At 35.7% G+C, this 24313-nt stretch overlaps 1 protein-coding gene across 1 annotated transcript in view; it reads right to left on the bottom strand.

Moving 5' to 3' along the window:
* Positions 1 to 1310: 1310 nt before the first annotated feature.
* The window catches only part of Pdcd10 (programmed cell death 10), a 39476-nt gene continuing 16473 nt past the window's right edge, over positions 1311 to 24313 (bottom strand). The window contains exons 2-8 of the mRNA XM_027391802.2: positions 23242 to 23460; positions 16871 to 16924; positions 13918 to 14035; positions 12467 to 12593; positions 5603 to 5681; positions 5258 to 5340; positions 1311 to 2654 (exon numbers count right to left, since the gene is read on the bottom strand). Of these exons, the coding sequence (XP_027247603.1) occupies positions 2573 to 2654; positions 5258 to 5340; positions 5603 to 5681; positions 12467 to 12593; positions 13918 to 14035; positions 16871 to 16924; positions 23242 to 23337 (639 nt within the window). The 5' untranslated portion in view covers positions 23338 to 23460 and the 3' untranslated portion in view covers positions 1311 to 2572. The remainder of the gene's footprint in view (positions 2655 to 5257; positions 5341 to 5602; positions 5682 to 12466; positions 12594 to 13917; positions 14036 to 16870; positions 16925 to 23241; positions 23461 to 24313) is intronic.

Raw genomic sequence — 24313 nt, 5'->3', positions numbered from 1 at the left:
GAAAGACTTATCTGCTAAATTTAAAATAATCTGAGTACCAAAGTATGGGATAAAAACCACTAGGAAAACAACAACACAAGCTTATGAACCTGTGACAACATTCAAATTTAGGTGAATAGACAGGATGGGGAAAGGAGTTCTGCAGTGCTGACTGATAAATGTGGAAAAATATGCTAGAGTCACAGTTAGACTGGACCAAGAAGTATTATGTTCATCCCCAGAGCAAGATGTTAGCATGGACTTAAAAGCCTCCCAGATATTGGTTATTAGTTGAGAAATTATACTATACATTGGAGAAACACAATTGTGCTACAAGCAGGTGAGGAAAACTAGAATCATACGTGGAGTGGGTATATGTTCCAAATCCTATCCCCATGACAACCACCAATGCAGTATTCCAACCAAGGATGTATAAGTTGGATCTAGTGAGGAACACCAAGGGTGTAAGACATGCAAAGCATCCAGAGGACAGGGGATGCAAGGCAGGGCAAGCAAACAAGATGTCAAAAAGGATATAGTTTTTACCTTGTGCTATTATTATTCTTGGAAATTTCCTGAGAGTTTGAAGTTATTTCCATATGAAAAATTAAAAAAAAATATATTAAAAAGGACAGACACTGCCCCCCCAATTAATATTGCCCACCAATCATTTGCTGTGATATGCTGTTCAAGTTTATGGGGGGGGCACTGGGTATCTAAGAATAAGCCACATTGTTATAATTTATAACCCAGTACATCAGAAAGGGGTTTGGTGAAGCAGATTCTCACAGTTTCTGCCAATGGAGCAGCGATAAGTGAAGAGAACATACAGGACATGTGAACCCAAAGCTCAGCCCCCTGCAGACAGCCATGTTACAGCCTCACCGTTTCTTCAACTACAAAGACGATGACTAAATTAATGAACTTTTCAGAGATCAAATTAAATAAATGCATTCTCAATAGTACTTGACAGAGAAAGCAGCAGGACAATTGAGTTTCCTTCCATATCTCTCCTCACAAGCTACCTGGACACTGGATCTCTCTTCATTGATTCAACTTAGCTGCTTTGGGAGGATTTATGGAAGTAACTGACACTCAGAATTGGCTGGTCCCCTCTTTATGGACGTATGCTTCACTACAACACATATGCAGTGAATGAAGACTTATAAAGAGAGAAGACTCAGAAACAAGGCTGGCAACTCCTATGAAGGAGTGAAAATAAAAGAAAGGGAAATGATAGTTTTGGTTAGAAACACCTGTACAAATAACACACTTGTGTTTCTTCATATTTTCCAACAATAAATGATAGTTTTTGATGAAAATACTAAAGATTATCAGTTATGTTTGTTTTAATGGTTATGCACTTTTGACGAATGACAAATCAAATTAGAAACATGTTCACAGGTTGCAAGAGTTCAATCACTTATCTATGTTTTCTGTGTGGCTTTCTTTCCCATATTGATTTGTATTTATCAGGGCCATTTTATATTTTCAATGACAGTAATCTTTAAAAATACATTTTCTAAAAATGGAACAAAAATAACTAAATTCTATTATAGCCAAAATATACTGCCAACAGATTTACTTTAATATTTAATTTCTTTATAAAAATGAACAAAACCTGATTTTCCCTTTATTTTATCATAACTGAATACTCAAACCACTCCAAATGAATATTAGATACATAGCCTCCTTATAACTTCTCTAGTGTGAAACAAATTATACATATTTAAAGAGTGTCTATTATATTAACACTGATGAAATCTCAATACAACTATTGGAATAGTTCTACTTTGGGGGCAAAGTGCAAAGCTCATTAGGGCCAGCATACCAGAAGTAGTTTCTTGGAGTCAAACTCTACAATGTCACACAGTTCAGAAAGCATCATTACAGTATAAAGACATTGTAGACTACTCTTCTTCTCTAGAGATTACAAACAGTGAAAAAATATCCAGTCCTTTATATGGAACAACTAACAGAACTATTTTAACTGACTACATTTTGCCCAAAGTGATTAAGGACAAAAAATAGGAATTTTTGTTGCTTTATTATTTGATAAACTGCTAGTAAGCTCCCATTAGAAGATCTTTAACATCAGACCAAGTTGTCTTGGTCTTCTGATCATATATACATATATATATACACACACACATATATATATATGCATCCTTCTTTTTCAAGTAAAGAAATGTTTAACAGATGTAAACTATTTATTGAATATTTGCCACCAAATATTGTTAAATACATTATCTTGCAGCATATCGCTTTCAAGTTAAAATGTCAGAAACAAACACCAATATTTACAGTTCTTGTAAGGAATGTTATATAATGACACATTAAGGCGTAAATTCTTTTGGCTTATAATTCTTAAAAGAATGATAATAGCAAAAGTGATGCAAAATCTTCAGTGTGAGATTATGATTAAGCTACATTTTACAAAAATATGGTGTAAGATGGCAATAATCCCATTCAACATCCTGGATTAGATCCCTTCAGGAGGGACTGATAATTTATACAGTCAAACTTTAAAATTTACAGATAAATGCAGTTTAATACTGCCACCGAGAAATACATCTCTTAACATATACAACTTTCAGGCCACAGTTTTGAAGGTCTGAAGTATCAAGTTGGTTTGATGAATTAGCCGGTTGGCACTTATGAACACATTTATTGCCCTGTTTAAAAAGAAAAACAACAAGCATTAATTTCATCCCCAAAATTCATGTTTTAAAGTAAAATATTTATAGTTAACATCTTATATCAATGATACCAATGAAATAAAAGGGAAAAAGGGCAAATTAGTACTAAATATTCTAAATTTTCATTCCAGTTTGGGATTTAATGTTTTAGTGTTTCAATTATAGTGGCTAGGAATTACTTACTGCCCCCTGGTGGTTCTGATTGCCAAAACAGTGCTTAAAGGTTGCTACCCCAACATCCATTTACAGGCTAAACAAATCAGTGGTCAAAGAGGATTCATTCAGATTGGTCTTCAGCTGTGATTTCATATACAAAATAACATACAAATTCAAAAAATTTTGTTAACAAAATAAAATCTGATATGCTGTAATAAGGATTCAGATGAGGTCTCCAGTTAACACGACCCGCTGAAGCATGATACTAAGTCTCAAGAGTTACTAGGACATAACTACACCCTGCACTGATGGGCATGAAAAACAGAAACGTTAACCACTTCTAATCTCACCCACTCAAATCTATATAAACCTATACCTAAAAGCAAAAACAAAAAAAAATAACTAAGTGATTCAGTATCTGAGACCGGACAGATACAAAAGCTTGCTTTTAAAAGTGGCTTTAAGCACTACGCTGTTCTCCCAGAGGCCTGTCTTTGTGTGACTTCAGGGCAGAGCTGAGCCATTGGTCTCACTGTGTGGCTTGTCCCATTCTGTAGCCTTATCAGTCCCTCTGTACCAGGGCTGAAATTTGGATCTTCCTCTTAGACTTTTCTCAACCAGGCAGAGTTAGGAATGACCCAGCTGAATCAATGAGAATTTGTATCCCCAATACAAGATGTGTTAAAAGAGTGCACAAATTCCATTTTGAGTAAAGAAGTATAAAATTCACAGCACATATTTAAACAAAACAAAACTGAATATAAAGCTGCTAAAGGGCAGGGAAATAGTAGCAAACTGGAATAATCCATGCATAAATAATTTTAGATTACTGAAATGTAAATTCCCAACATTCAATGATTACACATTTTTTATTAATTAAAATGAGAAATAATTATACCATTATGTAAATTATACCTTTGGTTATTTGGGCTTCATTTATTAAACTAAGCCAAAAAGATTATTTCCTCTAGACAACCTAAATTTGCAACATAAAATCATTAATGTAACTATATTTAATTTGTTATAGAAATGAAAGTATTTTAGTTTGTCTGAACATTAAAATTGACCATAAAACTTTAATTTCCAAGTACTTTTATTTTAAAATATTATTACAATAAATATCCTAAGAGTATACTTTTATACAGGATCCTAAAACCTTCAAGGATGTTTGCAGTGTCTGTTTAAACTATTTCTCCAATTTTATATATTATTAAAAAGTTTTCAGCCAAGTGTGGTGGCACACACCTTAAATTCCAGCAGGCAGGCAGATCTCTGCAAGTTTGAGGCCAGCCTGATCTATAAAGACAAGACTGTTGCACAGAGAAACTTTATGTCTCAAAAAAAAAAAAACCAAAAACAAATAGAAGTCTTTTTCAACACAATGTCTAGCATTTTACCTTAAGTACAGTCAACAACCCATATGAAACCATACTATAGAAGTCATAACCTACACCATCTGTTTAAACACTGAGTAAATGCACATAAAAAACACAATCCCTAGATCTATACAGTGCTCTACACATTTTGTGTAAACTTAATGTCCCACTTACAACTTTCATAGAGTTCTCTTAAAATATTTGCTTTTGTCTTCTTTTCATTCAGAGTGTCCTGCCTCGTTAGTGTACTTAAATTTAGTAGAAAAAATGTGATAAGCTACTTTAACCTTCCCTTTAGGATAGTGAGTGCCTAGCCTGGCAGCACTTCAAAGCCACCTGAACAGCTTTACAAAACATCTAGACCATGCTCCTAAGCAGGACAAGAATAGAAATCTCTCCAAGTGGAATTGCGGTAATGAGATTTTAAAAAACTGACCCAAGATGGTTTTTACATGTGACAGGATTGAGAATTACTGAATTAACCTCTGTGTAGTAATTTCTCAAGGGACTGCCAGCTTTGACAGCAACTGAAGAATCTTAGAAATTACTGGACCCCAATTCTAGACCTCCATCACATGCTACTAAAGCTTCAGAAAAACTATTTTAGGGGTTGATAAAGACTAATAAGTTAAGAATGGCTTTATATCTCTAAATGGCAAAAACAGACAAAAAAAAAATCAAAAGACCAAAGAAAAGATTAGGAAACAGGTGAAGATTAGTCTCAAAAATTCTCAGTCTAGGCTTGAGTTGTGGTTAGAACAGCAGCTACTCACTTTCCAGTCATCTGCCTTTGTTAAACCAGATGACTTTAGTATTAACAATGTAAGACAAGAGCTTAACTTACATGGCTTGTCCTCTCTCCTCCCTTTTCCTGTCCCTTTCCCTCTCCCTCAAGTGGGTGTTCGGAATTAAACTCGGGTTGTCAGGCCAGGTTGCAAGAGCCCTTACCCATGGAGTCCTCTTACTGGCACAATTTACATGGTTTTAATGTCCTACAAAAACACATACATTTAATTTTAGTAGAAAAGTATAAATGACAGAACTTACTTGCCGTCTTTAAAATATGTCTTCAGAGTGTCACTGAAACTTTTGGAGTACTTTACAAATTCTTTCTTTTGGTGTTCAAGTGCCTATGTTTATGAAAAGAAAAATAAACTAAGTCACAAGAATAACACAAAAGACTAAGCTAAAGGCCAATGACTATAATGAAAATGGGGTGAACTTTTTACTCAATAAAATTTTTTTAAGAGTGTTCACTAACATAATCACAGAAGGTTTACACCTTAAGACAAACAAATGAGACAATTTCCAACAACCAAACCCTTTAGCATACAGGTCAGAAAACAACTGCATATAAGTTCATATCTAGGGTGGCAAAAACAAGCAACTTACCCTGCGGTTCTGGTATTGATATTTCTTGAAGACATTGTTCACTGTATCAAGTAGTTCTTTTATTGCACTAGCTATATCCCTGTTAAGAAAGGACAAAGATTCTTTAAAATCAGCTATACTGAAAGCATACATGTGTGTATAATTATGAATCACATTATTACCCCCTCACTGACATAGGCCAAGCTGTCCTGGAACACAGAGACTGTCCTGCCTCTGCCTCCCGAGCGCTGGAATTAAAGATGCTACATACATTTTTTTTTTTTTTTTTTAAAAGACAGGATCTCAAGTAACCAGGGCTAGCTTTGAACTTGCCATGTAACCAAGAAATCTAAACTTCTAAGATCCTCCCTGATCCACCTCCAGAGTGTAACCATTTCTAGTTTACACAGTGCTGGGGATTGAATCCTGTTCTTCATGAATGCTAAGCAAGCGCTCTACCAACTGAGTCATATCCTGTCAGACTCTCAAAGTACTCTTCATTTTCTCAGTTCATGCTCATTCTGAAGTACTAATGACTTTTATTTTTTTTAACTAAACATTATGATGAATATGTCAGCTCCTATGTTTAAATTGTTGATATTAGGCTGGAACATAATATATTACCTATTTGAGTAGAATAATTTTGGCACAAAAATGTCACCTGGCAATTTGTTACCATCATTACCTCTAGTTTAGTAGAAGCAGCCTTCAATATTCTGCACTCCTGTGATGGGCACATTTAATAAAAGTGTCACATGACCTTACTATGTTTTAGAGAAAAGCTATGGCTGCAACCAATCAAAAATATTAAGTCTCTACATATGTAAGGCTCAATAAATTAATACTGGAGCTAACTAAAATAGAATATAATTAAGAACATAACAGCAATCACATAGATATGTAAATGCAGTATCATTTTTAGTGTATTTTAATATTCTACCAAAAAACAAAGTAAATACCACACTGTTGTCATAGCTAATGAGGAAGATGTGACTATAAAGGAAATGGTTGGACAAAGCAGGTCAAATGAGCAGCTCAGAAACATACTGCTTAAGTCAGCTGGAAAGGAAAGCAAGGTAGGAAAGAGAAAGGCTTTGCTAGAGTTTACCCTAGATCAGCTTCCAAGAAGTAGCAATCTGAAAGGTGAGCATGATGAAGGCTAAGTCACAGTAGCTAGTGAGTCCTTCCTTGGCACACCAAATTAAAGAGCTATCACAAATACCAAACTATAAGCACAAAGCTATGGGAATCAGGAGAGTGAGCAGAGAGCCTGGTTTAATTTCACTACAGGAAGTAGGAAGGAGTCTGCATCATTCCTGTCTTTCAACTTCAACAAGCCCAGTTCAGAGAGAGGTACCTCTCAGAGGAGGAAGAGATCAACAGAAATGCAACAGTCCTAGCAAAGTCACAGTGAGACCTAGGGTTGAGTCAAGCCCCAAGAGCTTGTGGATTTAGCTCCTAGAACAGCATCAGGCCACAAGGCTGATGGCCTCAACCACTCTTATACTGACTCTGCTCTACAAAACAAGCAGGGAGGAAAAAACAAACAGGGCAGGAAAGTTAGCACAGCTTTGTCCCATTGTCCAGTTCCAAGCCCCACATGAGGCAAAGCACCTAAGAGACACTGAAGGCCCTGTATGAAAGAAAGAACACAAACAGCCTAGGACTAGCTTCGGCAACAGGTGGAAATCTGTGCATCTGCAAGTCATGTTTAGGCTGCCTGAGGAGTACTGCCTCCTCCTGAGACCATACAGATCTCTGGGGCTAACGCTCAGGTACAACTCAATTTAGCATTATTAACCTTGGTATCAAGTGGCTGCCTCCTTCACCCATCTGTGAAACCCAAGCAGCAACGCCAGTGGGCCAGTGCTCATGATGAACTTGAGTGCTGGCCCAGCATCAGACTACTTTGGTTTACAATACTGATGACTAACCACAAAGGGTTCAGTACATTTGAGGCTGTGCAGTCTCGTGTATAACATAACATGGCATCAGCCCAGGTTGGCAAGGGTCTTCTTCTACTAAGAATACGTCAATCCAGAAAACTATAGGGTGGTGACAGACAACAGGTAATAAGACAGGTCATACAATGTGCAGTTTCCTGGGCTACCCTGTCAGTAGAGCTTCCAGAATAGCTTTAAGTTTCATGGAAACACAGACCCCAATCTACCAGACTTCTATTCTAGGAATTTCACTGGTGCTTAGCACCTTCTTTGGTAGCAAATTTACCAAACAAGAACCTTTGCAAGGATGGACCCTGCCCTAATCCTCCAATATGTTGGTCTTCACTGACCATTGGGTTGGAGTATGACGGAGATTGGTGGTATGTTGGCCACAGCTTCAAGACAGGACTCTTGGAGTGCTCTACAGTGACTCTGTCTGAATCCAAGGGCAACCATGTAATGTCAAGCCTCAGGCCAGGGAGTTTAGACAAGGATTTTATTTTTAACCTATCTGGAACACAGTGTCAGACTTGAAAATAGAGAATCTTTATAATTTCTGAACAACAAAACTTAATATACAAAATTCCTACCAAATTCTCTTTAACTTATTAAAAAACAAACAAACAAACAAACAAACAAGAAATTCTAAGAAGCAAAGTTACCCAAGCACCAGATAAGAGCACAAAACACTGTAGCAAAATAATAACACTTATTAACAAATGGACAAGAAGCTTAAATAGACAATTCTCAAAGCACCAATGCCCAACAGGTAGATGAAAACACATTTAACACTACTAAGTAACAAAGAAAGACAGATCAAAAGCATAGTAAGATATTGCCTCCCTCTAGGGTGAGCGACAGTAAATAAAAACACAAAGATAACAAGTGCTGGCAAACAAGTGCTGTACAGAAAAGGAGATTCACAAATACTGAATGTGGGATTGTATATTATCATGTAATTATGGACAACAGTATTAGGGTTTTTCAGAAAGTTAAAAACTGTACACTAGCAACCTCATTGCTTGGGTACAAATCTAAAATAGATTATCAAACAGATGTTCTATACTCCCACATTGACCACAGAGCTGTTCACAAAATAGTTTAAAAAAAAAAAGGAAACAAGTCTGGTGCCTATTAACTGCTGGATGAATGGATAAAGTAAAATAAACACAGTGCACATACACTATGGAATATTATTCAACAATGAAAAACAATGGAACCCTGTAATTTTTGATAGTTGAGTGGAATGAGAGATTATTATTAGATGAAATAAAACAGACATGGGACATTACAATAATATATTATTTCACTTGTTAATAGAGTCTAAAGAAATAGATCTGATAAAAGTTGAGAGTAAAATGCTGGGGACAGTGGAGGAAGCTATACAGGGAAAGTCTAATTAACAGGTACTAAGTCAGACAGGAGCAAGTTCTGGAGCAGTAGTACTGCATAATAGAGTGACTCTAGATAACAATCATGTACTATTTATTACAAAAGCCTAGGATTTTTAAATTTTACATAAGGCAAACACACACTGAACAGCACATGGCACCCCACAGAGAGATATAACCTTTGAATTCCTGTATATCTCTATTACAATACAATTTAGAACCTGTACAACTTTGGTTGGGGTGAGAGTAGAAAAAAATTCTCTCTAGCTAACTGTGTTGATGACACACTTTAAACCCATTGCTATTTGAGAATAAGCAGCTAAGATCTGCTAACGTAGTGGTATAGAACACTTGTACACTTATATTGACCAACACTATTAATCCCTAAGCCTGATCTACCGGGAGATCAGACAAAACACTGCTAGTGACTTACCCAGTTGTTGAAAAATGTCCTTGAAAAACATCCCAAAATAACTCACATCACATACATTATCCATATATATACAGAAAAGCAATTTCACATGAAGCACCAAGGTTTGTACTAGAGGGACTGAATTCTACTAGTAATATTAGTAACCTGAGAGTTATCAAACTACAAAAGAACACACCAGCACAAAAGAATACTCAAAACAGAGAACCAGATAAAGAATGAAGGTAAAATAACTCTCATACAATTATGAAGAATTTGCAGCAGATAGATTGTTACAACTGACAGACATCATGACACAGAGAAAGAAGTGTGCGTTATTTAGTAAGAAAATTTTGGTTAGCACATTTATTGTAATGTAATGTAGGAAATGGATAGAAGATGCAACGAAATGTACACAGGACTTATCAAAAACTAAAAATAACAAGAAGAAACCAATGAATACATGGCTTTTTGATGCATAAATCAGGGTTCTCCACTCGTCAACTGGAATGTGCCAGATTTTCAATATAAATTAGTTCTACAAAGATGTGCACAAATTCAAATGTAGACAAACAAAAGCATTCATTAATCAAAAACCATTTACCATGTTCTCATAATCATTTTTTTCTTAATCAACTATGTAGAGAGAAGGATGAGCCCTTTCCAGGTTTTCTTTCAGTTTTCAAAAGCATTAACCTTCACTTCCGAGAGTCAAACACTAAATAAGGAGCTAAACAACTTGTAACACAGCTATGTTACAATGGAGATTCAAAGCCAAGTTAGCAAAAATACTTTAAAATGCTTTCATAATCAGTAGTCATCTGAAATATTTTCACTGTATAAATGTAACCGATAGCATCATTTATATGCCTATAGTATTTGGTGCAATAAGACATATGGGCTTAATGTTGCTAACATTGGGAAAGAAGGGTAATTAAATATGAAAAGGTAAGGCATGTTAAGGCAAAAATTGTACTGTAGCCATCTATGCTATTTATACATGATTGACTTCTCATTTCAGAAATAATGTGGCCATCCAAAAACTTACCAAGGCAAATAAATCCTCAAATGTATAGGAATACATTTCTACTGCCATTACTCTTAATTTAATTGCGCTTAGTACATTCAAAAAAGTGGAAATGAAATATTGCCATGTCCAACCTTTGTTAAAAACTATGGGCACATTCTCAAGGGCTTGAGCTAAAACTGCGTTGTTCATAATATAGCTTGCAACCTACTTCCTTGAAGCCACAATAGGTTTAGGAAAGATGCCTCACTGACTCCTTAGGGCAGGGGTTCTTTCTCAACCTTCATGCTACAACCATTTAATACAGTTCCTCATATGTTGTGGTGACACCTAACCATATAATTATTTTGTTACTACTTCATAACTGTAATTTTGCTACTACTATGAATGCTAATAGAAATACCTGATATATAACACAGCTGATGTGTGAACCCCCAAAAGGGCCATGACCCACAAGTTGAGAACCACTGCCCGAGGAGGAAAGAAACTATCCAAGAAGGGATGAAGTCTCTGCTTCTACCTTTCTGCCTGGGTTTTCAATAATCTAGTCCTCTCTCTAATCTACTGGCATTCAATAAATAATACCCTTATTACATTTTATTCAAATAGCAGAAACCTGTTTGCACAGGATTAGTTCAATGTTATCAACCTAGAAATGAATAACAGCAAGGGGTGTTGGCATCAGGCTACTGGGGTACATACTGCTCCATAACCTTAGGAATATAACTTATTTGTTTGTGTGGGTGTGTGTGTGTGGGGGGGTCTCATTCTCATCTCTTAGAGGAATAATTATTAACAAATTAACACAGGATAGTTTTGAAATAGTGTTTAGAACATAACCTTACTGCTACTAAAACCTTACTGAAATATTAAGTCATTAGAAACTTAATAAGTAAATCATCTAAACAGGCAGTTATATTGTAAAGACCTTTTTCCATACCCCTGGTTGTAGGGAGACACCGTAACCATGCCTCCTAAGGCATTTATTCCAGGTGAACTTTGTAAGTGTATAGATTTATGCTTTCAAGGTAACATGCAATGTAACCCATGCTACAGAAACATGTAGTAATAAAACTATCATTCTCAGAAATTTTTACCTATGGTTTCCCCCAAAGGCTGCATTGATTAGAGATAATTAAACTATTCCAGATTGCTTTGCTTTCTATCTATTGGGACTCAAGAGAATTATCACAGACACTTATCTAGAAAATATATTTCCTCCATTTATTAGTACAAACCTCAAAGGTGTGTTGGTTAGTTTTTTGTCATCTTGACACAAACTAGGATCATCTGAGAAGAGTGAACCTCAACTGAGAAAGTCTCCATAAGACTGGCCTGTGGGTGAGATTATAGGGTATTTTCTTTGTTGATGATTGATGTGGGATAGTCCAACCCACTGTGGGCAGTGCCACCCTTGGACAGGTAGTCATGAGGTATATAACAAAGCTGAGAAACCAGTAAATAGGATTCTTCCATGGCCTCTGCTTCAGCTCCTGCCTCCAGGCTCTTGCCTTGGCTTTCCTCAATGGACTGTGTGACCTTATATGTCAAATACCATTTCCTCCCCAAGCTGCATTTTTGGTCATGGTCTTTATCATAGCAAAAGAAACCGAAGACAAGTGGGCCACAAGTCTGAGACCTAGTTCTCTAGAACTACTCCTTTTGCTGTCTGCCTAGCCATCAGCCTCATAGTTCCTATTATTTAACCTATAATCCAAAAGCAGGGATTTAGTGGTTCAGTCTGGTCAAGATCAGAAAATGTCAGTCACATCTATATATTCACTTACTTCCATGACTTATGCCATTTCTGAAATCAAAACAATGTTGATGTTTATTGCTACCAATCTAGTGTCTGCATATGCTTTCATTTGAAATCCACAGGTTCCCACTATTTATATACTTTAAATAATTATCACGTTTTGTTCACTATTTCAAAAACTCATCCACTACTGCCATTTAAACATTCTAACAACCTCAGATATTCTGAAGCCATTATATTCAAAGCTACCGGCATACAAAAATTTCAGATTTTATTTTAATTAATTTTCATATTAAAAAAAAAAAACAAAGACTAACTCTTGTTTTTAATCAAGTCAAAGCAAAAACATCACTCACTTGATTGTCTGTAGAAACCTCACTCTGTCATTGATCTCGTCTGGGATCTTACTGAGAATCTGTTTAAGTGCCCGTGCCTTTTCATTTAGGTCCTGGAATTCTGGCTCTGGTCGTTCAATCATGTACTCTGATAAAACAAAAACACAATAAAAAATGCAATGTGACTCTTTAAAAATTCAAGTCTCAGAGCTGACCAAAGGAAGGATATAGTGAGAGAAGAGTCATTTAGTTAGAAAAGACAAAAGAAGTTCACTTTGTTTCAGTTAAAAACAAAGAAAAAATAAATCTAGGTTTTCTGGAAGTAAAACAGAATAAGACTATACATTTTAACATGACATATATAGTAATACCTAATAAAATCTTGAAAGCACATCCATCCACAGATATAAGGAGAGGAGGCTTTATCAAGCTCATCAGTCCTCTGATACTGTATTATACCAAGAAAACTTAAATAATGAGATTTAGGAAGAATGCAAAAATCATTTATAAACATCAGTGAGAGGTAAAGGTGAGTTCAGTAACTTAAAATTCTAATAGTGTGTAATATACTACAGTCTATTAAACTTCCTTTAGTATTAAATATATGGTGATTTATTAACACTATGGTTCATCATACTTAAAAAACTCTTACAGTGTTGAACATATTATGGCTCATTATATTAAAATCCCTATAATGAGGACTAGACTGTAGTATATTATATTAAAACCACAAAGTTGTAATTTTCAATACATTACTGAAATTTCATTTGAACCCAACATAAGAGCTGGGATCCACAGAACAGCTTTTTGGAGAAGAGGTTCAATCACACTTGGCAGATGAACAGGCCTACTACCAGGCTCACTGTCCAGCAGGAAGCTGAGCAACTTACACCTTTTAATGTCAGCTGGCCAAACTGGCAGCAATCATGCAATCTCAGGAAATGAAAGTCATGGAATCAGCTCAAATACCTTCTTTCAGTCCTCTATTAATAAGTATAGGACACTATTATATTTTTCTAAATATTGAAAAATGATATTAATTTTAAATGAAACCTATTTCTAATTTTTAAAAGCAAAGTAGCAAAAATAATAATGTTTAAAAATGTTGCCCTCTCAAATCTGTGGTTGACAAAAGATATGCCACTAGTAGTAACATCAAATAAAACAAATGGCTCATCTCTTTCAAATGCAACTCAAACTATTTCTCAGAACTTCTGCTGAAATGAAACTTCTTAGGCATTATAATAATGGAGGAGAAGTCAGGCGTGCAGCATCAACAAGTACCTCACACACCTCTATCTGACAAATAAACAAAGTTAAAGGGCCTGCTTGTCTACTTTATACAATGGCGACAACAGTCAGGAGAAGCATGAAGGGATTGGGGGAGGGAAGAGACTGTCTGCTTAAATGGTAATCATCTGAAGGAAGTGCTTCTCAACAAAGAAACTAAGCACAACTCCGCTTTCTGATACCTTCTACGTCATCAGCTGCCATACGAAGAAGGGACTCAGTGAAGTTAACTTCTACACTTTTTTTCTCTAATATTTTCATAATGATGTCTTGTGTGAGGCCTGGATTTTCCTTTTCAGCCTGTAAGAAAGAATGTTTTCATTTGATCAGCATTTTAAAGCTAAACTTCTGTTGTACAGAAATTATTCACTCATAAGGACAGAAAGCTCCAGGGAAGCAGATGCCACTGGGGGAATCATTGTCAACTTTGTTCAGCTTACTCATCAGCATCTCTTCATTATATGAAAAGTCACAGAGGTACTTCATTGTGTCCCCGTTCAGTCAATTTAACAACAATAGAAATACACAAACACACACACTCTCTCTCTCTCTCTCTCTTCATATATTAGTCTTTTCATCTTTTCATGAATTATTTAAATTCATTGAGAATTTTCAGCATAGGTAGCATTTCATTTTAACGATGAGCAATAATAACTCTTATCAAGTGTACTTTGAAGATATGCTGAATTAGAATTATAGGTGAGGAAAAACAAAAGCTATGGTAGCTTTTGCAGTTTTTAATAAAATCTATTTACTCTCTTACCTTCTTTTCTATACAATAATTTCCATTTCGTATTTTATTTTCATAGCAAGAAATTTTGTTCAATGATTTTTAAAATATCACTGTTTTAAAATTGATTTTTATTGATTATTATGGGTGTGTGTATGTGTGTGTGTGTGTGTGTGTGTGTGTGTGTGTGTGTGTGTGTGTAAGGGGATGTCTGATGAGCCACAGTGCAAGGGCAAGGGCACATGTGGATGTGGAGATCAGAGGACAGCTCTGGGGAGTCAGTTTTTCCTTCCATGTTTGCATGGGTTCAGGGGACTGGATGTCACTCATCAGGCTTGCTTGACAATAGCACTTATGCATGAAACCATCTCATTAGCCTTCCATATATACATGAACATTATATACAGAGCACGACAAATAAATGTGAATTCCTTCTTTGTGACTTGAACTTTCTAGGGCACTAAAATCTAGCCATATCAAAAGACTGAATGTACAGGCAAACTCCCATTTTCTCAGTATTTTAGCTTATTCCATCATTAACAAAAACTTCCTAGCCACAATGAAAGTTTGTCTCCTTTAAGATGCCTGCCGATTAAATCCATATGATAATGGTTTTTCTCTTCTGGCACAATTAACAGGTAGAAACACAATTTCCATTCCTGATCCAATGGCACTCACTCTACTTCCGTAAATGTCAAGCACAATTAACCTCTCTGCCTTTACTGTTTTATTCTAACATCACTGAAGTTACAGTTTTCTTCTTTCTTAAAACATTCCTGTTCTTAGGAGGTCTTAGGACAACCTCAGAGATTGTGAACTAAAGTGGAAAAAGACACAAAATATACACATGTATCTCCCTGTATTTGATGTTAAATGCTTATCACTTAGATAAATGATTAAAGAAGCATCTAAATTCTGTTTCTGTTTTGTCAAGGCAACCTTTAAACGAAAAACTGTCAAATAAAGCTAAATGTGCTGTCAGAGTATTAGTCTGCTGAACTGCCAAAAAATTATACTTGATGCTTATTTGGTAACAGTTGTTTATCTTCCTTGGCCAAGCAGCATTAAGTCCACCTACATAATAATGAATTATCTTGGGGGCATGGGAGCATGCAGGAAATATCAGCAGAAAAACATCTTGCTAATTAAGTTAAATTGCTGAAAGAATTAAATGCTCTAAGTCTGCACACAAAGTTTTAAATACTAGTTTGATCTGGAATAGCAAAAATGTCAGAACTGGAGAATGCAAAAGTCTCATAGAGGTCCTGTTTACAAAGCTCCGTGCACCAAAATGCTCTTTATTAAGTAGTTTAGGTTGTAAAAATAACTTAGTTAAGTGGTATGTTTTAACAATTTGGTAACCTCAAAACTTAAATGCATATAACAAAACAGACACTATTTTAAATCATTGCTAACTATTAATAGGGATGCTTGCATTTCCTGAGCACTAGGCTTAGATTGGAACTACCATTCTCATTTCTTCTTGCACAATGACTTTCATGTGGTATTTGCTTTTCATTAGTTCCACAAAGATATGACATCATTTACAGGGATGCAGATCAATCTAGTGTGCTGAAATCACAAGCTACTTCAAGTTAAATTCATGTAGTGCCAACAGATACTAAGTATCGCAGTACTCACTTTTCTAAATACTTCACAAACCCCTTGAGTTTGCAGGGTGCCTGGATAAACTTTTGGGAAATATATGTCTCAGTGCCATTTTAAAGTCCTGGCTAAACTACCTATTTCAAAAGCTCAACTTGAATATCACCTCTGAAGCCTCTGTTCTTAGATCAGAGACTCCATCTGCACTTGATAGATTTCAACCTTGAACTTGATGGGTACTCAACCTTTATAAACACTCTAATGTGAGAGAAAAACATCCCACCCTGTAAAAGCATAGTTTTGTGCCAATTATTAGCAACACAGCATGTCAGCAACTGCCAAGAGGGACAAGGTAACAGGGAATCAAGCAGAATGTATAGCTTAATAGAAAATAGTCTATGAAATATTTTTATTTGGGGCAATTATTAATCCTCTTTTCCTCTAAATAAAAACAGCTAACACACTGTGATCAAAAAACTGCTTCAATAAACCAAGAACTGAAAGTATGGATATAAAAAACTAGTTAGGCAATATTTCTTTGCCATGTTCAAAATAAAAAGCTTTTTAAAAATTCATTTTTATCATCTTTAATTGCATGTCTTCGGGTAGGTGTATGCATGTTCATCTGAAACACCATTTGTTGTGGTTTGCCTTTTATGTGTAAAGCTTTATAGAATAGACTAAGGCATAAGAAATATCTAAGTAATCTAAAATAATCTTCACTAAAAGAAAACTAGCAACAATCACATGGTATTTAGACTTACATACAACAGTTTAATAAATCTATGAAGTTACCTCACCTTAATGAAAGCGGCTCTCAGCGTCTGAGCTGCAGACAAATTTACTCGTTCTAGCTACAATGAGAAGTTTTAAAATCATGATTAGTATAAATGTTCTTAGAAAAAAACATTTCTGATATTTCATTCTTTAGTAATGATATATCCATCATACAAGGAACAAAAATGTTTTAATAAATTAGGTCATAATTATTCAAAAATTTAAAATGTGTACTCAAACCTGTAAAGTTTTATTTTTAAATAAGGGAGATTTATGATACAGAATACATAATATACACATATGATGCAGAATTCTAAGTCTCAGAGAAACAATATACATATCAACATGAATTCCTGAAAATAATGAAGATTAAGGATAAGTTCACTGCTCTGATTCCCTAGCTATAGTCTGTGTGTGCATGTAAGTAATGATCAAAGAATAACCAGCATAAGGAAACATGTACTTAGAGACTCTATTCCTTCTCTCCCTCTCACCCCCCTCCCTTAATCCCAAGGATTAAGCTTAGTCTACACTTTGCCGATCAGCAAATAGTGCTGACAAAAAAGTAAACTAGATTGTCTGAATTTCAGAGCCATTTCCATCTGCCCTCTACTACTCCAACAGTAAGTAATTTTCTAAAATAGTACATTAAAATTAACTGTAGAGGCTAAAGAGAAGGCTGAGCAGGTAAGTGTACTCACAGCTAGCTCTTGTAGAGAACCCTGGTTCAATTCCCAGCACCCATACCACGGTTCATACCGATCTGTAACTGTAGCTCCAGGGGATTTCACAATTCCTGGCCTTTGTAGGAACTGCACACATACATAATACACATATATACATGCAGCACCCAAAGCACTCATACGCATAAAAATATTTTTTTAAAAAAGTTAAATGTAATGACTTTAATTTTACATCAAATGTAAAGCTAATAAGTCAATTTATTTTAATAGTAAACAATGTAATAAGAACTGTATCAGTACCAAGTTATGTATCCCAGGACAAAGCAAAAGCAACAACCTGTCAAAAACAACAATTTATCTCCCAATAAATGATGTACTGTTTAGCTTAGTTTTTAACCTGGCTTTTGTGGAGGCCTGTAAAATGCACTTACTTCGTAAAGGGAAGGTAAAGGAGCCCAGTAAACAGACATGGAAAGAATCAAGTGTAAACAGCTTTCAACACTGGCAAAGGTCTATCTCTAACAGTGAAAACAGTTTCTACTTCCAATAGTTCATGTAATTATAGTGTAATTATAGTTTAAGTAATGGCACAGCTCATCAGATCTCAGGTTGTTAAGGAAATTGGGAGAGGCAGACAGGATGAATGTTTCCATACTGACAGTCCATGCTCTTCTTTGGGTTTACAGCCCAGTGCCTTCTATTGAGCAGCCAAAGGTCTGAGTCAGAAATGTGCCTTCAAGCAGTAGCATTATTAAAAAACTCAGTTATCATCCTCACTGGAATGCAAGTAAAAGACCAGAAGAGAGAGTGCAGAGCCGTCAGAATATATTAAGATGGGGATTTCTAGTATCTGTACTAGTTTGAAAGTGGCCTGGCTTCTTAAAAACATCTTTACAAGTTCTAACACTCAAAGCTTTCTTCTGAGTTGGTGACACAGCAGGATATGTTAGCCTGTAACAGAAGAGAAGTTTGCAGTTTGTTTCCAATACTTATTACTGAGTGGAACCCTAAGAGCTGTTAGGGTTATGGGTGTTGGCTAGATTACTAGAAATTGATAGCACATATACCACATAGTGGGTCTAGTGAGGAAGGGAGAGTACATCGCTGGACACAAAATAAGAAATGGTATCGCTGTGCCTCAGCCTCACTTTATGTCACTACTGAAAGGAGAGGGACAACAAATCTGAATGAGAGACCCAGAATGCTTAAGACACCAGAATGTTTAAGACAGTTTATTCTCCAATGTGAGTGGAGCAACAGTGCTGTTGAGGGACCCTAAGGAAGTGAGCATCAGCCTCTCAGCTCAACCCCATACTACCACCTGCAGCAGCAGCTCTTTCCTAACAATTGAGGATAGATCTTCAATACTTACTATTATCAACTGCACTCGCCAAATATATACTCAGGTTGACTAATAAAATACTTTATTAATTCAAGTATAATCCCAGTTATCAAGAGCTCATTTATTGCACCGATTCCTCTAGAACCATCAGTTATTCCCATATTTTTTAAGTATCACATGTGTTTCCAAGCCCATAATTAGAAGAAAATAAACAGAAAAAAGAAAAAAATAGCAAATTAGCTTTTGTTCAAGTTTTCAACAGTCTTAATTCTTGTGAATTTTTTTTTCTCTAAATGTTAAAAAAATTAGCTTAATTAGTTCTAAACTGCATATAAATCTACTGGCTTAACATCAGCCAAGATTAGGTTTTTCCAAGGTGACCATCATCCTTACACTGCCACATCCCAAGACTAAACATTCCTGGTGTATCTTGTGAGACTATGGTGAGTCAAACTGAAAAGTCGGCATGTTAGCTGCCACAGAAAGCAAATGCCATCAGCTATGCTCTGTATAGAAAAAGAGAAAAAGCTCTGGGTATTCTAACAGAGTAGTCCCTGGGATTGCCAAACTACATGACACAGCAGATCAGAAGGGCCACATAAGCAGTATAAAGTGCAGATGAGAGGGCTAGGGGAGAAAACTGTGGTTGGAATGTAAAATGATATTTAAAAGAATAAATTATAAAAAAATATCTACTGAAACTGTTGAAAAGTATGCGAACATTCTATGCTGACTACGTTTTTATCAAAAATCCTGGATGAGAGCTTCGTAATTATAACACCATATGCCTAATTATTCTAAATACATTGCAATACATTAACAAATATATTTTTACAGGTTGTTGAAAGTTAAATGAATTATTATTTTTTTCCAATTTCAGTAATCAGGAAATATAGGCAAGTATGTCTTTTTCATAACACAGCACTAATTCATACCTCAGGATGACAAGACTACAGGTAAAATTCCATTCACTTTTCAAAGTTTGTCTGAATTCTTCTCCTCCCAACAAGGGAGAAAGGAATAGTAAACATGTTAAGTGGAATAGTCTCAGGTCACATTTATTTACTAGGAAAAACGTAGAGCAACGTAACAGCAAGAAGTGGCAGAAGTAGCTCACTGAAAAGCTTCCAAATGGAGTATTTTGTTAAATGTTTGCAGCCTAAAATTCCAATTTAGTTGCAAAACTGTATTTCACAAAATATGCCATACAATGCATCAGAAAACTATGTTATCTTAAAACATGTCTCCACATACACATGGCTTATTTTTCATGGAAGAAGTAAATCCACTCTCTTCTCCACATACAAAGAATCAGTAAGAATGACACAGTCACAGGAGAACCTGACCAAAGAAAGGCCTGGCGTGAGGTTTGTACAAACCATGTTTTCCATTATGCAGTAAGGAGGACTATTTCACAGTAAGTTTACGTGTACAATATTCTTGGACTCTGAACTCATTGGAACCTGGCAAGGCAAGAAGTGTGCTCTTTCTCAGTTATCTTACAGCTGCTTTACTACTTTACTAAGTAGAGCCAGAATTCAGAGTGCCATAAATAATTGATTTGTAAATTTGAGAGTAATAGTACTAAAATTTCTAACATAAAGCTTGTCCCTCTAGATAAATGGTACCTAGATTGTAGCTACTATGAATAAAATGTAAGGAGGGAATGAGTAGACTTCCTAATGTTTATGATAACTATGGGAAAGATCGGGAAAGCCATATCTATTTTCAGCATCTCTACTATAGTACTATTTTTTGGAGAAGTAATCTGAAACCAGTACAGTATAGAGTAATAAAGCCAAACTAAACTATAATTTCCCCATTAGTACCCATATACAAAATTCCTGGTTTTGAACTATAGTTACTATGATTTTAATTCATCAGGTAGCTTACACTAACACATGGAAATGCTAAATCATGCTAGCAATGACTAAAAAACCTTTTAACCCAACACTTCATTCGTGAAGGCCCACTAATTCCTCTATTCTACTCCTCCATCCAACTCTAGATTTTGGCTGTCAAGAGGAAATTTAAGTACCACTGCCATATCTAAAACAATAGTTTAGAGCGTGTTTTTGAATACAAGACAGGAAGTAACTTTTTTTAAAAAATGCACTACAAGGTTAGGTCAGTAAGCTGAACCTCAGAATGAGGTTCTCTTGGTAATCTGCTGCAGCAATGCTAAATCTGCCAAAGGCAGCCACTTGATTTTCAAAAGTTATTCCTGAAAACTAATTCTTAGAACAACGATGAATCACTAGGTCTAGGCCCATGAGGCCACGTGTGCTTTCAGATCTCACCTGGAGAACAGCATCATCTTTATTATAGATTTACCAGCCTATTCACAACCACTTCTTTTTCTTGGAAGTAAACCTCTCTTACGTGTGAGTAAAATCAAGTTTTTAATCAACATTAATCCCAACAGTTTGTTTAACCTAAGCCCTGTATTTTAGGAGCAAAGTCAAGAGTCGTCACATTAGGAACTTGCCCCATGTTTGTAGAACAAAAGCCTTCTCTCATTTCTCTTCACTAGAGGATGAAACTGATTCTCTGTAAATGACATCTGCCTCCTCTCAAACCAAGACTCAAAAAACCAGATTAAACCAGAAATTCTCCCTAACATTATGCAGTAGATACTGACAGGTATACAGACCCGAAAAGAGAGCAAGTTCAAACCCTAACCACTGCAAACATATATCACTTACATAATCTGAGGGATGTCTCCTTGTCTCACTCCTGGTACAAAGTCAATTAAGTAACTTTAAATAACCATGTTCCCTAGTGGATTCTGGAGAACAGGTATTTTGCTTGTTTCTCTCTATCCTCTTGCCCTAGCAGAGTACTAAGCAAATAAACAGTCAGAACTGACCACAAGGAAGCCCTTCCTTCTAATAATAGCTACTTGCAATGAAGTATTACAACAAAAAAGATGAATCTAATTATTGGCTTGTTGAGAGCTACCCCAGATGGGACTACCACAGGGCCAAGTTTTACAAGAGAGGTTTTCTCCTCAGTAAGAAAATATTCCTGAATTTTCTAGCCTCTTGTGCAGTTAAGTTTGGAAATAAGAATAAGTTCTTAAAAACAGATGTACATGGAAGTCTTGTGTAGGACTTATTTTTGGTAAAGGTTACACTAAGTAAGTCCGACCCCCATGGAAACAAGACTTCACTTCTTATCCTTTCTGGACAACTTGGACATGATGGGGCTTTGGCAGCTATCATGCATACTGAGGAGACTGTGACACAGTATAGCAGAAGATGAATTTCTGATGACACAGACTTCATATATTACTAGCCTTGAAATACTTTGCCTCCAGAATCTTTTATGTACTGGAGATAGAAACCTTTACTTACACCATGATTTTGAATTCTCCTGAAAAGCCTCTGAACCTATTTGGAAGTGTTTGAAACTCTACAATATGCCTAATTTGACAAAAAAGATAATGAATCATTCTCTGCTGCCTCCAAGATTACGGTTCATAAGTATAAAAAGTGTATCAACCAAAATAGTATGAGGACAAATGGATTTGAGTCTAAGAATAACACTCTAAAATGCACTGGCATTTTCATAATGTCTTCTAGCTAACTTAGCAACAACAAGATTGTTTTTGATGGGTTTGAAGATTAACTGTATTGTGTAGCAAAAATAATTATTACTAAAGTATTGGGATTTTTTTTTTTTTTTTTTTTTTTTTTTGCTAAAGCCACTGATTTTAGAGGCAGGACACCTATAATTGATGTTTGTCTTATTTAAGTTTAGAAAAATAATTCACTATTCAAGGTCTCCATTCAACATTACAAAGAAGAAATTAATTAACATCCAAGGGACTTATAGGCCTAGAATTCTCTTCATATATTAGAATGACAATATTAATTTAAACAAAAAAACCAAAATGTTCTGTGTCATGTTCAAGAAAATTGTTCAATAAAAAAGCTACCATGACTTCTTCAGATACAATGCAACAGCATCTTCCAAATATCAATTTTTAAAAAGGGTTTTGTCAACATAACCTTGTGCCTGCCATTCTGGCTACTTACAATGTACTTGTTTCTACTCTTGTCTCTCTTAGATTGTAATATATTATGTGTATTATTTAGTGAGGCCTGTTCTGAACCCTAAAATAGAGCCCATCTGCCAATTTCTCATTTTTTTCCAACTTGATAGTACTAACTGTAATTTTTAACTTAGAATCACATGTAATACCTATCTATCCCACTAAGAATTCCCTATCTATTTGCTTTTGCTTCTACAATTATATGTATGAATCAGACACAACAGCCAACACATGGACTTCAGTTCATGGAAATGTGTGGCACGTGGAAGAACAGATGAGTAAATGAAGCAGGAATTGTAAATGTGCACTCACCTCATTAAACACAGGATACATGACTGCATAGAGAGGCATAGAAACCATGGAAGTGGTCTCAGCTTCATTCTTCATCTCTTCCATTGTCATCCTCATTCAAAAGCCAACTACAGTAGAAAAAGTGATGCTAAAATGCAGAGGAATCTTCATTCACTGCAGAATTTCTTCCCTTTTCTATGTATGTAGGATAAAGAATGGTGTACAAAAAAGAACAGCAATCTGGTGGAAGGGAAAGGAGAAAAAGTAATTTATATTAAAGGGAAACAATAAAATTCTAGAAACGTTCTTTTAAAATTAGAGTTGGTGGCTATCACATCCGGCAGCTGATTTGTTAAATTTTCCATGTGAAAGCCACCCTAGTCAGCAAGATACTTTATACTTCTTTATAGATGCCAGATTCACAGATACCTCTTGAAGTGGAAGCAAAAAGCACCCTTTCTATCCCACATACCCAAGGAGCCTAACCATTGCTCATTTACTGAACAAATGAATGTTGAGTACCTGAAGATACAGGATGTAGTTCTTAGTCATTAAACAGGTCTATACAAGATTCTTCTGAAGACCCAAATTTCTTTTGAAGAATTCAATTGTCTGACAAAGAATTAGAGAGTACTGCTTCAATAGTTCTAACACCCTGTCAAATCTAAGAACTTAGTGTTCTACTGTAACCTTACAGTGAAAGGGGCTCAACATCTGCTAACAGCTGAGTCCTGGTTTAGCAATTTTTAAAAATGGAAGGAGAAAAAAACAAAACAAAAAAACCCAAAACTTCCTTTTTCTGAGCTAAACTTTGCTCCCTGACTTTACAGAACATTATCACAACCAATTCCTAAACTTTATAATACAGAGCAAGGGAAAACCACTGACATACTGTGGTAGACTCATGAGGATTGCTTTGGCTCTAAACAGCATGAGCAGAACTACACACAGGGCAAAATTACCAGATTTACCATGTCAATGCAAGAGATAAATAGGACCATAGCTAAGCAAGCAGAAGTACTTAAATACCAATGATAGTCTTCTGTTCCTATGTAACTACTTAATACAATTCTAAGTGATCTACTTTTATGGG

The sequence above is a fragment of the Cricetulus griseus genome, assembly GCF_003668045.3.
Source record: "Cricetulus griseus strain 17A/GY chromosome 1 unlocalized genomic scaffold, alternate assembly CriGri-PICRH-1.0 chr1_0, whole genome shotgun sequence".
Lineage (NCBI taxonomy): Eukaryota > Metazoa > Chordata > Mammalia > Rodentia > Cricetidae > Cricetulus > Cricetulus griseus.
Note: the sequence above shows the minus strand (reverse complement) of the source record. Positions and strands in the feature narration are given on the sequence as shown.